At 41.5% G+C, this 14,883-nt stretch overlaps 1 protein-coding gene across 6 annotated transcripts in view; it reads right to left on the reverse strand.

Annotated features, from left to right (window-relative positions):
- Hnrnpd (heterogeneous nuclear ribonucleoprotein D) overlaps nt 1–14,498 on the reverse strand; it is an 18,558-nt gene extending 4,060 nt beyond the window's left edge. For 3 of the 6 annotated variants that reach the window (XR_013043039.1, XM_076546695.1, XM_076546693.1), the window contains exons 1-4: nt 13,844–14,497; nt 11,927–11,983; nt 1,835–2,003; nt 779–940 (exon numbers count right to left, since the gene is read on the reverse strand). Coding sequence is in view for 4 of the 6 variants with exons in the window: in XM_076546695.1 (XP_076402810.1) it covers nt 779–940; nt 1,835–2,003; nt 11,927–11,983; nt 13,844–14,094 (639 nt within the window). In the remaining 2 variants the exon portion in view is untranslated. Of the gene's footprint in view, nt 1–778; nt 941–1,834; nt 2,004–11,926; nt 11,984–13,843 lie in introns of all 6 variants that reach the window. The other 3 variants (XM_076546696.1, XM_076546694.1, XR_013043040.1) reach the window with 2 other exon arrangements.
- Nucleotides 14,499–14,883: the final 385 nt, after the last annotated feature.

Genomic DNA, 14,883 nt, shown 5'->3' on the forward strand with positions numbered 1-14,883 from the left:
TGCTATACAGGTGGGCAGTAGCAGCTCCATTTCTGCTTGCTCCTACAATCACAAAAGAAAATCTACATACCCAGATTTTTGTGTATAATATTTGAGTATTAGGCATGCCATTTTTAGTCCTAACACAAAAGCATGTATTCTTATTTGAATCAAGTAAGAGATGTCAGCATGCTGTCCTTGGGAGACCAAGGCCACAAACATCTCAGCTTAGCTTTAATTATTAATTCATGAAAGGAACTGGTAGCTCACCATTTCACTAAGTCTGTAGTCTCATTAAATTAGCACTTAGACATATTTAAGCTGGTAAGCTATTATACTACTCTGCTCTTATGACTCTCCTATTCTTAAACGTCTCCTTCTATATTTTAGGTCACTCAATCTTGACTTCCTCCTCAGGCTGCCTATACTTTTCTTCTCAATTTTTCGAGTTAAACATGCTGTACAGCCACTCATTCCTATAATCTATGTGGGACAAAGGCAGGAAGGTGACTTAAGTTCAGGAGTTGAAGAATAACAAAGAAAAAGTTCGAGGACAGCCTGGGTTACCTAACAAGACCCTTCTTTTGGGAGCAGGGAGGTTTGACTATTTCATCTACGTGTCTAGTACTTTACATATGTACATGCTCAACAAATAAAAACTACCTAAATCTTCAGATCTGCTCCTATCAGTATCCTTATTACCAAAAAATTTTGCAACTCTGAAATACATACTTGCCAAGTCCAATTAATGTGCAATCACACACTAATTTTGACATAAACTGGATCAAAACACACATACCTCACCAAAACCACCAAAGTACTCTCTTATTTTCTCTTCGGGTGTATCTGGAGAAAGGCCACCAACAAAAATTTTTTTGACGGGCTCTTTTGTTTTCATGGCTTTGGCCCTTTTAGGATCAATGACTTTCCCATTCAATTTATGTTCTTTCTGATCCATGACCTAAGGAAATGAAGTTTTTCACTTTAATATGTAAAACTTAACTGATGTTCAGAAATAAATTACTTAAGAAATCATTACACAATGCACCTAATGCCAACATTACGTCAACTGGTTTAAGACTGTCAAGCCATGGAGTGATAGGATATCAGCTACTATAGACTAGTGCCCAAGTACAAAAGTCACTAAGAATGATGGGGCGCAGGGGAGGGGTACCACACCAGTTGAACTGATTACTAGGCAACCATCACTTTTAACTGATAAAATCAACAATGGTTGCTACTTCCCCTCAGTGCAGAACCAAAACAATGACTGAATTAAAAGTTAATTGTCATGTAGACATTTGCTTGTCTGAGGGAAGTACTCTATTCATAGACTCAGGGGTAAGTGAGACAAACTGCTTGTCTAACAAAAATGTAAAATAGGCACTTTCTGCCAACTTGTCATACTTTATCTTTTTAATTAGGCTTTTAAAATCCCCCTCTACCCTTTTGGAAAAGCCTACTGAGACTGAACATAGACCATGTACTTACTAAGCACCAACTATCCCTCAGCCAAGCCTCAGTTGTTTTTAAAGTAACTTTTAATTTAGAAAGGCTGGCACATGGAAAGTATTCAGTAAATAATTCCTAAATCTGCCTCTCCCTTCAAAAAACAGGATGTGTTAATGCACCTCTGCTGTCCCAGCACTTGGAAGGTAGAGGCAGAAGGTTCAAGGTAATCCTCAGCTATGTAAGCAGCTTGAGGCCAGCCTAAGACATATGGAACCTTGTTTCAAACAACAGGAAGATGTAAGAAATGTGTCTCTTCTTTCTTACAAAAAGGAACCCACAAGCAACACAAGTTTACTCTATCAAACTCTCCACGTTTCATTAATCAGAATATATAGCACACTACCTTATCTACACTCTCCGACTCTTTAAATAGCACAAAGCCAAAACCCCTTGATCGCCCTGTGATAGGATCTAACTTCAGAGTGCAGTCTACAACTTCACCAAATTTGGAAAAGTAGTCCTTCAGATCTTTCTTTGTAGTGTCCCAGCTAAGGCCTCCTATAAACATTTTCCTGTAAAGACAAAAAGCAGTATTAAAATGCTAAGAAAGAAATTAAACCTTCTCTTACATTTACTCACATTAGAAACACGTTTTTCAAACATTTATTTAGTACAATTTAATGTTCTTCTTCCTACACAGCACATATCAAAAAAACCCTACTGTTTAAAGTCCCACTTAGCACTGCTCCTTCTGATCAACCACAATACTGAGCAAGCAAATTGCTGGTATTTACAAATATCCGTACGCATGCCAAGTAAAAGTACTGCAGTTTTGTAAAAGGTAAAATCTTAGCTTCTAGATTCTAATAAATCTTCATTAACCATGTCAAGGGCTATTGTTCAGTCTCCAGTGTGGCAGCCCCCAGCATGCTGTCTATGCTGAGACTCCTTTTCTACTTTTAATAGTTCTTCCATCTGCAGAATTTATAGCACATGCAATGGAAAAATGCTAAGTCCTCCAAACTGAACTAACTTTTTTCACTTCTAAGAGTCCTTAAAAAGGACCAAAGTAATCATATAAACAGCATAAAGAAAGAATTGCCCACCAAATCACAGCTCACTAACTTAGATGATTACCTACAGTAGAGCCTCAGCTAGCAAGTTATGAACCGCTTAGGCCTGTAAAATAGTTAAGTGGAATACACCCAAGAAAAGATCATATAGAAGAACAAATTAGTCTCAACATACAGCAAAATGCCAAAAAGCAGTCCTGGCAGCAGTTGTGGTCCTTTCTACATCTGCTTGTTTTCCCAGTAAGTTAATAGCAGTAATTATAAAAGCAAACCTGTACTTTTTACCCTTTACAAGTCAAACTGGAAACAGTCGTAGTAAATTGTTAAAATTAGTCCTATAAGGCTAAAATTTTCTACTTCAGAGATGGAACCATGCTTGCTCAATATTGTCTCATCTTCATAACTGGGGTTATGGGGGTGGGGGTCATGAAAAGGGATGGGGGAAGATAAGGCACCCGCTTTCAGCACTGCAAAGACATTACAACATCTCATCTCCCTTGGTAGGCTTTTAAGAGACTGCCACTACAGCCCATTCTGGCAGTAAGATGCTCACTTGATCCTCACCTCTAAGGCGTCCGTTTTACTAAGTGTTGTCACTGATCAATTCTTACCACAAGTTTGTTTAAATTAATGCTAACAAAGCTAACTTTTAGTACAAATAAACTTTAGGTGACATTGAACTCTTTCCATTTAAAGTTAGGTTTTAAACCCAGAATATAACAGAGCAGGCCCCAATTTTCAAGACTCCCTCAAAGTGTCAAGTCCTGAAGTAAAACTTAGAACCCTTTAGTAATGTTATAATCAAATGAATATAACCAAACTCCATTATGTACATTTTAAATGTCTGTTTATTGCCAATTCCATGGAAAATTAAAAATTTCTCAGCACACATTTCTTTCAATTGAATAGTGCCAACTCCTAATATATATCCCTTATTTCAATAACCACTGCTATACACACAGTATTTTTTTTACCTACAGGTCCAGATTACTACTTTCATAAATGAAAATTTCATTACCAACATTCACCTTTCAAGGTGAGGCACATGCTAGTTTTTAAAGACAAGGATATTGACTACAAAGCAATGGCCTCTTGCTTAGATATCCATTATTAAGTCCTAGAACACAAACAAATTCAGCTAGATTTAACTAACTAGTAACCATTTCTGTGATTACAGAATTTCCCCATGAATAACTGAATTTAAAATTATTTCAGTCTAACCAAACTAAAGTTATAGTAAAAGACACTGTATAGGGCAAACTTGAACAAGAAAATTGTCTAGTCCATTAACCAAGTATCAAGACAGAACTTGCTTTTATTTCATGAAAGCAATGTATAGGGGAAATATCCTCAATTTAAAATTGTTACATATACTTCCTAATAAAAATAACAAGAGGGCTGGAGAGATGGCTTAGCATGGGCTGTTCTTCCAGGGTTGAATTTCCAGCACCCACATGGCAGCTCACAACTGTCTGTAACTCCAATTCCAGGAGATCTGACACCCTCACACAAAGTATATACAGGAAAAACACCAGTACACATTAAATAAATAAACCTCTTGGGGGAAAAAATGACACATAGAATAAGGCATCTACTATTTTTAAACCACATAATTGTTTTTGATGGGAAATTAATTTTCTGAAATATTAGATATGCATACCAACTTATCAACTGACCAAAGGAAGTTCGAACATAAAAATCAAACAAAAACCCTCCGTACCCTTACCAGAGCTAAAAATGTTCACTGTGAACACTCTTCTATAAACAAATCCCCTTTATCCAGATATTAAGTATTCTGGTCAACTTTAATTTTTTTTTAAACTCTATTTGTGACGAGGTCTTACACTACAACTCAAGCCGGCTTCAAATTGGTGGCAATTCTCCAGCCTCCACCGCTGGTGGAGCTGCCACAATTGGCTTCAAGGAACGATACAGTCTTCTACAAACCCCAGCCGTGCCGCCTTCAATACAGCAGCCACGATGTTAACAGTAGGGTCTGCCATCTCTACTAAGCTATGTTCATTTTCTCTGAAATAAGCTACTTAACTAGTACATCAGGTGTATCTCACTTGCTTAGCTTTTAGAACACATTTTCTTTCACTTTTGCCAGCAATTCATGCCAACAAGCAATTACTTGTTCTATAGTGAATATCTCCCTTCCATGCTGTAAGTAAAGGGTCCAAGTGTCAAGTTTTCCAAATCTTCAGTGAACTACAACTGCTTATGACAAAGGTATTAGTATTCTGGTAGCACAAAAGCACTCAGGATTTTTCTTCTGCTTTAAGAAAAGCTGAACGGGTAACTAGAAAACCCAATACATTACAACAAACACAACTGTATTCTATCTTTACTAAACAGGAAATATGAAGTCCACCCCATTTTTATTCTGTAGGCACACTGTTTAATGATATAGTATGAAGCCTAGTGGAAGGATTTCTGCTAACCTTTATGGACAAGTAGGCACCTATTGGATGCTCTCTAGAACACTGGCCTAACTTCCCCAAATTCTGAGATGGCTTGAGATTAACACTAATTTGGACTCCTTTATACCTACTGTCTGTCCAATAAGGAGCCTGACACGAAAGGTTTCTTCTCAAGTTGCTATTAACTCCTGCAAAGATGTAAACACCTTTCAGTAAGGCGACAGAACTTGGAAGTTTCTAAGCATGAGAACTGTTCAAGTAGCAACAAATGGACTCCGAATGCTGTCACCTAAATTTAAAATGTGGTCCTTAAGCTGTAAGCGAACCAATAATCCCAATTAAAGAACTTAATTTACAATCCCAATTAAAGAACTTGATCTACAAAGGTCATCTGTACCCCCTACTCCATTTTTTTAGAGGTCTCACGTAATCCTACCTGACCTCAAACTTGTAGCCCTTTTCCTGCCTCAGCCTCCCCAGAGCTGACTGACAAAGTTTCACTTCTTAATCCTACTTATAAACCAAGTGTTTCAGTGGCCAAAGGAAACACAGTCCTCTTTTACAGTTACAGAATAATGGAAGTGCTTTCACAGCTGCTGACAGCAAAGCCGGTGTCAAGCACAGTTACACACTTAGTGCAGACGACTGACTCCCCAACTGCCTCCTTCTCAGCTCTGCAGGGCTGGTCCCGCAGAAACGCAGACTGCTGGGTGGGGGGCATTAGTGCTTTGTCCTCAGGTGAGCGAGCCAGCCAGCTGCCTGGCTTTATGTACCAGTTCTGCCACCTACTAACTACACAGCCCAAAAGAGGTTAGAGTGATGACGTCTAAATGTTATCTGCAGTCAGTAATAAAAACTGCGTTAATATAAAAGAATGTATTTTAATTCTTCAATGAAAAGTTATTTTTAGAGGCAAAACAATCTAAACATAACTTAAAACTTTTCCATTAACTTGCTTTCCTTTTCAAATGGTGGCTTCATAAATTCTAACACTAAAGGGGAAAAAACATGATAAAAGTTTATATAAGATCATCTATGTTCAAGGGTGAAGTTCTAAAACACCCTATAAAATATTTAAATACCCAGAATAAGAAACACAGCCTGAAAATTATGTCAACTTTCCTTTAAGAAAAACTGTGAGCCAGGAAGCGGTGAAGCACGCCTTTAATCCCAATATTCAGGCATCAAGAGGCAGGCAGATGTCTGAGTTCCTGGCCAGCCTGGTCTACAGAGTAAGTTCCAGAACAGACTCCAAAGCTACATAGAGAAGTCCCTCCTCAAAAAACAAAAACACCAAAAGTGTGTGTGTGTGTTCTATGCATGCGACTGCAGGTGCCCCTGGAGCTGGAGTTACAGGCAGTAGTGACCACCTGACTTGGATCCTCTGGTAGAAGTGGCTGTTATAAATGTAGCTTCTAAGTCCTCTCAGTAATTCAGCTCTACCCTACATATATGCCATTATTTTTTTAAGTAATTAAAAGCATAAAAGGCAATACCTTACAAGCACTTGATACCTGATAGAAAATGCCTTGCTAATCCCAATTACCAGGGTATGGTGGTCCATGACTATAATCCTAACACTTAGGAAACTGAGGCAGGAGGATCAATAACCTGAGCTATTGTTTGACTCTATCTAGAATATAAATAAATAAATAACACCCTCATCCTCTCCCCAGTACATAAAGCTAATTTTCCCTGGACCATGGAGATCACTAATTTAACACTCCAAACTCAATAAATATTTTATTTAAAGATGCTTTTTCCCTATCAATTCTTTTGCTCCCACTTTTGAGGTAAAACAATGTTTAAACCCCTCCAACAATTCATTATCTTACACAAAAAACTCATACCAAGTGTTAGCTTGATACATTTTTCAACCATAACTGCCCCATTCACTGGCACCCTTTATAGTAATGTTATTCAAGCACACTTATTTACATTATTCTTCTGGTAGTCTATCATTAAAGCTCAACTTTTAAAACACTACCATGATAAACGCTAACAAAATCTCACTGGTAGGTATTAAAGAGCATTTTCTTTAGAAATTATTTTTAACTCTGGGGAACTAACTACCACTTGGTAGGGAGTAACTTTACAATCTATATCAACTACCCTTGAAAACACCCTGACATACCTTTAACAGTAACAAGACTTATATCTCATGTGGTTTACGGTACTTGAGAACTACTTTTTAACTACTTAAAACTGTATTAAAGTTAGCCAGCCAAGAAAACTTTATTCAGTAAAACCTACATGCAAGTATTATCTGCCCATTATTAAACAGACATTTCCTCCCTACATTTTCTATTATGGTATTTTAAAGCTAAGTGTGAAAAAGGATCCTATTATTAAAGACTAACACATAAAAAAGCACACATTTCAAAGAAAGATTTTAAACTCTTTTACATTAAATCTCATTACTCCAAAAGAACCACAAATCAACCACCATAAAAAAGATAACTAGACTGAAAACATCTTCCCAGCAATCAGGAGGCAGAGGCAGGTGGATCTATGGGAGTTCCATGCCAGCAAAGGCTACAGAGTAAGATCCTGTGTCAAAAACATAAAGTGGAAGAAAGGAAGGCAGGTATAACATCTAAATTAAATATGACAGCTTTTAAAAATAAACCTTAAATTCTTAACCCAGTATTTCTACCATGCTGTTCAAAGTTCTAAATAAACTCCAACCTTAGAAAGTAAACTTTCACTTACCTAGAAGTTAAAGACTGGTGTCTCCTTAACCTAGAGGTTAAGGTTTGGGTTAACTGAGATCACTACCTATTCACAGTTTTCTATTAGGTCAATTTAGATAACACTAACTAAACAGAAATGGATGTTTCCTTTTCTTAACCCAGGACTGTAGGTACGTGTTCCGTCACCAAGCAAATCTCCAACCCCCACCCATCTTTCAGAATCACATTCTTTTTAATGCAATGAAAAGCCAAACTCATTTCCAAGACATTAATGTTTACTGGTCACTTTTTCACTGTGTTTGCTGACACTTTCCCTTGCCTCTTAAGACTACAGTGGAGATAGAAGGTGGGTTTCCTGACCCATTTATTTATTTGCTCATTCATTCATTTTGTTGGCCAAATGTAAGTATTTGAGTCTAGAATCTAATACTTTAAGCTATCACTATGACTACTGGACAAATACGCCAGTATGAAGTCTTCCCCCACCCTAAAATACTCTCAAGTACACAGGTATGAACATACTATTTTAACAGCCCAGAAACCAAAATATGCTTACCTTTACTCCACAGGAGTAAATCACTGGCAGTAGCAACTATTAGAGCAATGGATAAATACACACAGACATGAAAGTAGGCTGTGCAGTCAAGTCAGTCTTCCTACGGCGAGCATTGTTTCCAGTAAATAGATCAGAGAACCAAGTAAAAACGTGTTCTATTACCTGAGACCACACTGTTGGAAGTAACAGAAACAAATCCCAGGCTTCCTGCATCCAGTTGAGTGTCCTATCTACTATAATACTGAAGCACAACTACAGTGAAATCAAACTAACCGGTTCTGTGTTACTCCATTTGTTAACATGCACATTCGAAGCATACAGCCATAAGTTAAATAGGAAAGTCATTGTTTTATGTTCTCAAGCATGGCTTCTAACATCACCCAAAGCTAAAGATGATTAGTTAGCTTTCCTGGTGGCCTTAGGTCATAGCGAAACAGACTCTGAGGTACATACATACATATATCTACCGAACTACAGATATACATGAGATGTCTTGCATACCTCAGACTACCCAGGCTAAATTATTGAGACTATATATATGTATTTATATAAAGTGTCACTTAAGCTCAAGAACTCGTCCAAGTTTAAGGCATTGTCTCAAAAATAAGCATTTGCCAAGAGGTACATGTCATGCTTATTATCTCAGATCCTGGGAGGCTGAGTATGAGGATTTTTGTAATTTCTAGACCAGCCTGGGCTAAAAAAGTGAGAGCCTGTCTTGAAAACAAAGTACTGAAATTTTAAATGATAATCCAGTTTAATCCTAGGACTATATATTCCACATCTCTCATAACAGATGACAACTGGAACCTAGTACTCCTAGATGGGAGTATGGCTCAGGAACAGACCATCTGCCCACACGTGTACAAGGCCCTGGCTTCCATCTCCGTCATGGACAGAGAAAACACAGACTGCTCCTCCCCCTAAATCTGGAGCTTTAGCCTCTACGATTTTACGCCTGCAAAGGTTCCAAAGGAAGTAAACGTGAAGACCCATCGACTGACAATCTAGGCCTGTAAACCCAATCTTAATAAATCGAAAGGCCAATAAATTTGGCATGAGAACCCTCTAAAAGTACTGTTTTTCAAAGCAATGTTTAAACTGTTCCAGAAACATTGGCGTTTCTAATATACTCTCCAATATTTTAAACAGAAACATGTGTGAGCCCCTTCTCAAACAGGAGAAAACTAGCCATCTCTAAACAAGAATCACACTTGACCTTCTACACTAACGGTTACAGGACCAACTCTGACACCGCCCTGGACAGTCTTATACTGACAACTCAATGGAACTCTTCTGCTTCCCACTCAACCACATTCTGGAGGCGGGGGTTGGGATGTGGGATGATTTCATGTATCTAATCTGGTGAAATTGTCTATAGTAGTCTAGGTTTCCAATATTTTTTACATTTTGAAACTTCCCCAAAGCTTACAACATGGCATGCACGTTTCACCAGACACTATCTACCCCAAAGAACTGAAACATTGCAGATTGATTACACACTGCAAAGCACAATGAGAAATTTATAATACAAAAAAATAGGGATCTCAAAGTTGTAGATATTAAAGTGGCCAGCAAGATGGCTCCACAGATAAAGAAGGCACTTGCTGCTGTGCCTGAGACCAGAGTTCAATCCCCAGGACCCACATTACAGAATAAGGACTCTCACCAGTGTCCTTTGATCTTCACATAGCACTAACATACAAATAAACAAATCTAACATCAAAAACAATTTTAAAGGTGAACTCAGGTAGCCATTTTACTATTGTAATGAACCACTGTTGCCAAGCCCCATTAATCTTGAAACAAGGATGCTCTTCTAAAAATAACTATTCATTTTCGTATGCAAAAATAAATAAATAAATAAAAATAACCATGTCAAATAACAAGTTCATCTTTAAAAACATTTTAGGAGGAAAAGCAGGAACAGTGGCATCTACCTACAGCCCCCAACACTTGAGATGGAGATAAGAATATTAGGCCAGCCTAGGCATGCAGACCTCGGCTCAAAAACAGCACTTCAGGACAAAAACCTCATTGTAACAGGAACTACACACAGAAGTGTTTAAGAAATTAACTTCCATGATTTTTAGTCTACTAACCAGTCTCATCTTCACTATGGAGACTGTCTTACTAAACTGGTGAGGAAGACAGAAACACAGGGTGTACACACATGGACACCAAAAAAGTATGTTTAAGCATCTTCATTGTTTTTTTCAGAAAGTTTAGCATCTGTAACAAACTGTGAAGTTGGATAAATGGGCAATTATCAAATCAAGTTAGAGAAAGAAAAGAGGAGGGGAACCTGGCCACATAGTGCTAAAAACACACCTCTAGTCCAAGAGACTTGGGAGGCTGAAGAATGAACCTCCAAAGCCTGGGCAACACAGTGAGACTGTCTTCAAAACAAGTGTTGGAGGGTAAGAATGCCTTCCAAGTGCAGAATTGCTTTTGTAAAACCTACTACTCCACAAAGTCTGCCAGTGGAGAACTGGCTATCACCTGAGATGTTCTGTAACACTGACAGAAGTTATCAAACTTCCTCCACAAGATGACCCCAGAAAGCTCTACAAGTATTTGCTACTGAACAGAGAGGCAAAGACATTCTTTTAACAGTGAAACAATGACCTTCAAATCTAAAACATGATCAATTCAACTTACTACAAACAATTTACAATTTTGTAAGGTTCAAACAGAAGTCAAATACAGTTACAGTTTAATTTTAATTTGACATTATTACCTAGTTAACTAACTGTGCCTAGCAGGCACAAAATAGAAGGTTCATCCAAACATTGTGATTTACTATGTCGCACTCAGACCCAGTCTTTGTCTGTTAGTCTACTTTACCTCCAACTTAAAACTGGACAAATACCAGTAGATGAGAATAGTTAAAAAATAAATTCCATATAAAATTTAAACATTTCCAAAATAATGGATATGGTCTGTACATACAGACATAAGGCAGTGTATGGCTTTTTAGCCTCCAACCGTGAGACACAGCCCAGGAAAATCACAGTATGACCCTAACAGCAGAGACTGACATTTTAGGAGGGAGAATTGGGAGAAAAAGAATACTCAACCTACCAGCCTCCAAAGGGAAGTCATGCAAATGTGAGCACATGTCAACCAACTGTAATTAACATTCCAGCCAATCACACTGAAAATAAAAATCTGGTAAGAGCTGTAGTGGGAAGCCACATTTAGCCCACCTATGAGTAGTACATACACAATGCTTTAAGTGTTTATACTGTTGGTGAAGAGAAATAGGACTTTGCATAAAGCACAGTAATACTTAAAGAACTGTCTACTTGACAGAATACTTCAGTATAACATGCAAGACATTTCAACACACAATATTTTTATCAAGTAACCTTTATATTTAGCATTAAGCTTAGAATTTTAAACAAAAATATTTCCACCTAATAAAAACTAAGTGAAAGTACAGTAACTTTTCTGCTTGCCCATACTTAAAAGAAAAATTACTAATTACATTTAGTTTAGGTTGGCCAAATTGTCATTACATCATGCATTACCACAAACCATATACCACGCAATGGCATCAATTTTGCCCACAGATTACTTAGGATATCTAGAAAGGCTTTAGGCTTTATATCCCAGGCACAAGATTCATCCTACCGTATTAATGTCTACAAATCTCCTGGGAGTCAATGGGCAACTAAATTACAGAGCCTCTGCATGTTATGACTACTGAAATCTTTATAAGACAGAAATAAAATGTAAAAGTTTTACCATTCTTCCCGCTGTGCCGTCGCTGCTTCAGTGTGTCGTGGGGAGGAGTTTGAATGGCTAGGGAATTAACAACCGGTACAGCAACCAATCAAAATTCTAGTTTTAGTTTTTGACATTGTTAGGGTTAAAAACTAATTCATTTATAAGTCAGTTCAACAAAAAATAACTACAAAGACAGCAAGCTACTTTGTAACTTCAAAACTTGGGGATGGTGGTAATAAAAAGCCTGCCCCAGTTACACAATTAACCATTTTGGTGCCTCTGTCCAAAGAACAGAATTCAGAAAGCAAAACCTAAAAAGTTAAAAACTGAATTCTTCAAATATTTAACAGTTATTTCTTTCTAAAACTAAGCCACATTATTGCTCAAGATTAGTTCTATTTTATTCAATTCACTTCCCCTCCACCCCCAACTCCCCACTAATGCCAGTACAACCAGTAGCTGACTCGAGTGTCAATCTTAACGGAGATTTTTTAAAAACTACATTCCAAGTACTTCTCTGCTGCCCCAACATCCCACAAATCTTATATTTTTAACCACTAATGGAAATCACGTTTTCTAATACCAGGTTTAAATGACTTTTTTTTACTTCCCACCAAAACTTTTTCCTTCTTAAAGTTTAAAAAAAAAAAAGTTGCACACGCACAGCCCCATTATAAAAAGTATCGAAACGGTAACTCAAGATCAGCAATCTGTAATGGGAACATGAAAATCTAAGGCCCCAGATCGAACCCGCCTTTCTAACCTCCTGTATGATACTCAGCTCCCAAAGACTGCATTTTAACACACTTTTAAAAGCAGCTTTTGGTGGCAATATAAAAGTTAATTCAACTAGAGGAATCAAATTAGCTTTGAAAAAAATCCTGAAAAATTAACGCATTGAACAACACAGAATTTATTGTATTTTAAAAGGGCGAGTGGGCTTCTTTCAACAATAGTAAGAGGGCGAGACTGAGAAGGAACCAAAACAGGCTCCTGGGCACTGAAAAGGCGGGAAGAGGAAATTTCAAGCTGCACAGAGTAAGTAAGGAAAGACTACAATCTGTACAAATAGGCAACCCAGCATCTGAGGGCGCGAAAAGGGTGCACAGGGAGAGTAACTTGGCGAGTGGGGGAGGGGCAACCGCAGGCAGGAGGTAGAAGAGCTCCAGTCAAGTGCAGGCCCCATCGACCAGGAAGGACTTAAATGGAGCCCGGGGAGCCAGACCAACGCGCCAGCAGGATCTGTCTAGAGCACAAACGCAGGCCCAGTCTGTCTATTGCACAAATGCAGGGCCTATTATGAACGTGCCGTGGTGACAGCGTAAAGTGGACAGAACGAACGAGTCCTATGGCGAAACTTACTGAAAATGCTAAAAACCACTGGCCTGAAGCCGACGCGGGAGAAAGAGAGGTGGACAGCCTACACCTTCCTGAAAGCAAGAGCATTTTAAATAATCGCACCGTCTCGGGGTGGTGGAGAAGCACCCAACAAACCTTGGAAACCCTAGTAAAAAGCATTCTGTGCGTTTGCATTTTTAAGCCTAAGAGGTTAGAAATCCGGGAGAGATTCGGGGGGGAGGGGGGTGGAAGAGGGGGGGGAGCGGTTAGCTCCGTCAGGCGGGAAAAAATCCTGGCGGCTAAGTCGGTGGGAGGAGACCCATGGCGAGGGAGGAAAGAGGGCGGGCCGCGGAGTAGCATGGTGACGGCTAAAGGTGGAAACGTGTGTGATGGGGGAGGGGGCGAGCAGGCAGGGGGAAGGAGGAAATGCAGGCCCCGGGGAGCCCGAGGTACAAGAGGGGCGGCCGGGGCAGGCAGGCGACTGCACTCGGGCCTGCGGGCGGGCGGGCGGGCGGGCGGGCGCGGGAGCGAGGCCTAATGGCGGGGAGGGGGGGAGGGGGCCTGGCGAGCGGCTGCCCGGGGCCGCCCCTTACTCACCCTTCATCCTCCTCGTTCTTACTGGCGTCGATCTTCGCCCCCTCGGCCTCGGCGCTGCCTCCCTCGGTGCCTCCGGCCGCAGAGCCGCCGCCGCCACCGCCGCCGCTCCCGCTTCCCGCCGCCGCCGCCGCCGCCGCTGCCCCCTGCGCCGCCGCCACCATGGCTCCCTCCTGCTCGCCCGCCGAGCCGCCTACCGCCGCCGTGGCCGCCGCCGCCGCCGCCCCGTCCCCTCCGAACTGCTCCTCCGACATCGTGCTACTGCCGCCGCCGCCGCCGCCGCCGCCGAGACGACACCCCGCCGCTGCCGCGAACCGAAACTAGCAGCAAAGTGATCCCCGCCGCCGCCGCCGCCGCCGCGCGCCCGCGCTCCCTGCCCGCGAGGCACACGCCGCGCACACACACACACAGGACCGGGCGCGCGCGTGGCTGCCGAGGGCTCCGCTCCTGCGCCTCTCTCCCCGGCCTGGCCCGCCTCGCCGCCCACGCTCTCGGCGCAGCGCGCACTCCCGCTCTCCCCGGCCGCGCTGGAGACTTTTTTTTTATTTTTTTAAATTAAAAACAAAAAAAGGAAAAAGAATTCAAGTCAAGCAGCAGCGGCGGCGGCAGCGGCCACTTCTCGCCTCCTCCTCCTCCTCGCTTTAATGGCGCCGCCGCGGACCACCTAAAATGGCCGACGGAAGAACGGCGCGTCCCGGTCACGTGACGCCCGGAGCGCGCCCTTTGCGCCGCCTCCGCCCCCTTCCACCGCCGAGTCCCCACCCCCCTCCCTCCCACACCGCGCACGCGCACACGCGCGCGCGCGCGCCCCGCCCGCCCCTTCCCTTTTATACTTTGCTCTCACGCTCTTCCCTCCTCCCAACCCCCCCCCCCCCCCCCCCCGGCGCGCGGCGCGGGCCTTTCAAGGGAACCGGAAGTGGCGTGCCGGGGAGGGTCGCGCTGGGGGGACCATCGAGAACAAGGAGCGCCGGTTCGGGGCGGCGGCTAGAGAGGCCTCCCCTCGCCTTGGCCCCGCCCTCCCGCGGATTCCTGGAGTCCCGCGC

Source organism: Peromyscus maniculatus, chromosome 10 (assembly GCF_049852395.1).
Source record: "Peromyscus maniculatus bairdii isolate BWxNUB_F1_BW_parent chromosome 10, HU_Pman_BW_mat_3.1, whole genome shotgun sequence".
Lineage (NCBI taxonomy): Eukaryota > Metazoa > Chordata > Mammalia > Rodentia > Cricetidae > Peromyscus > Peromyscus maniculatus.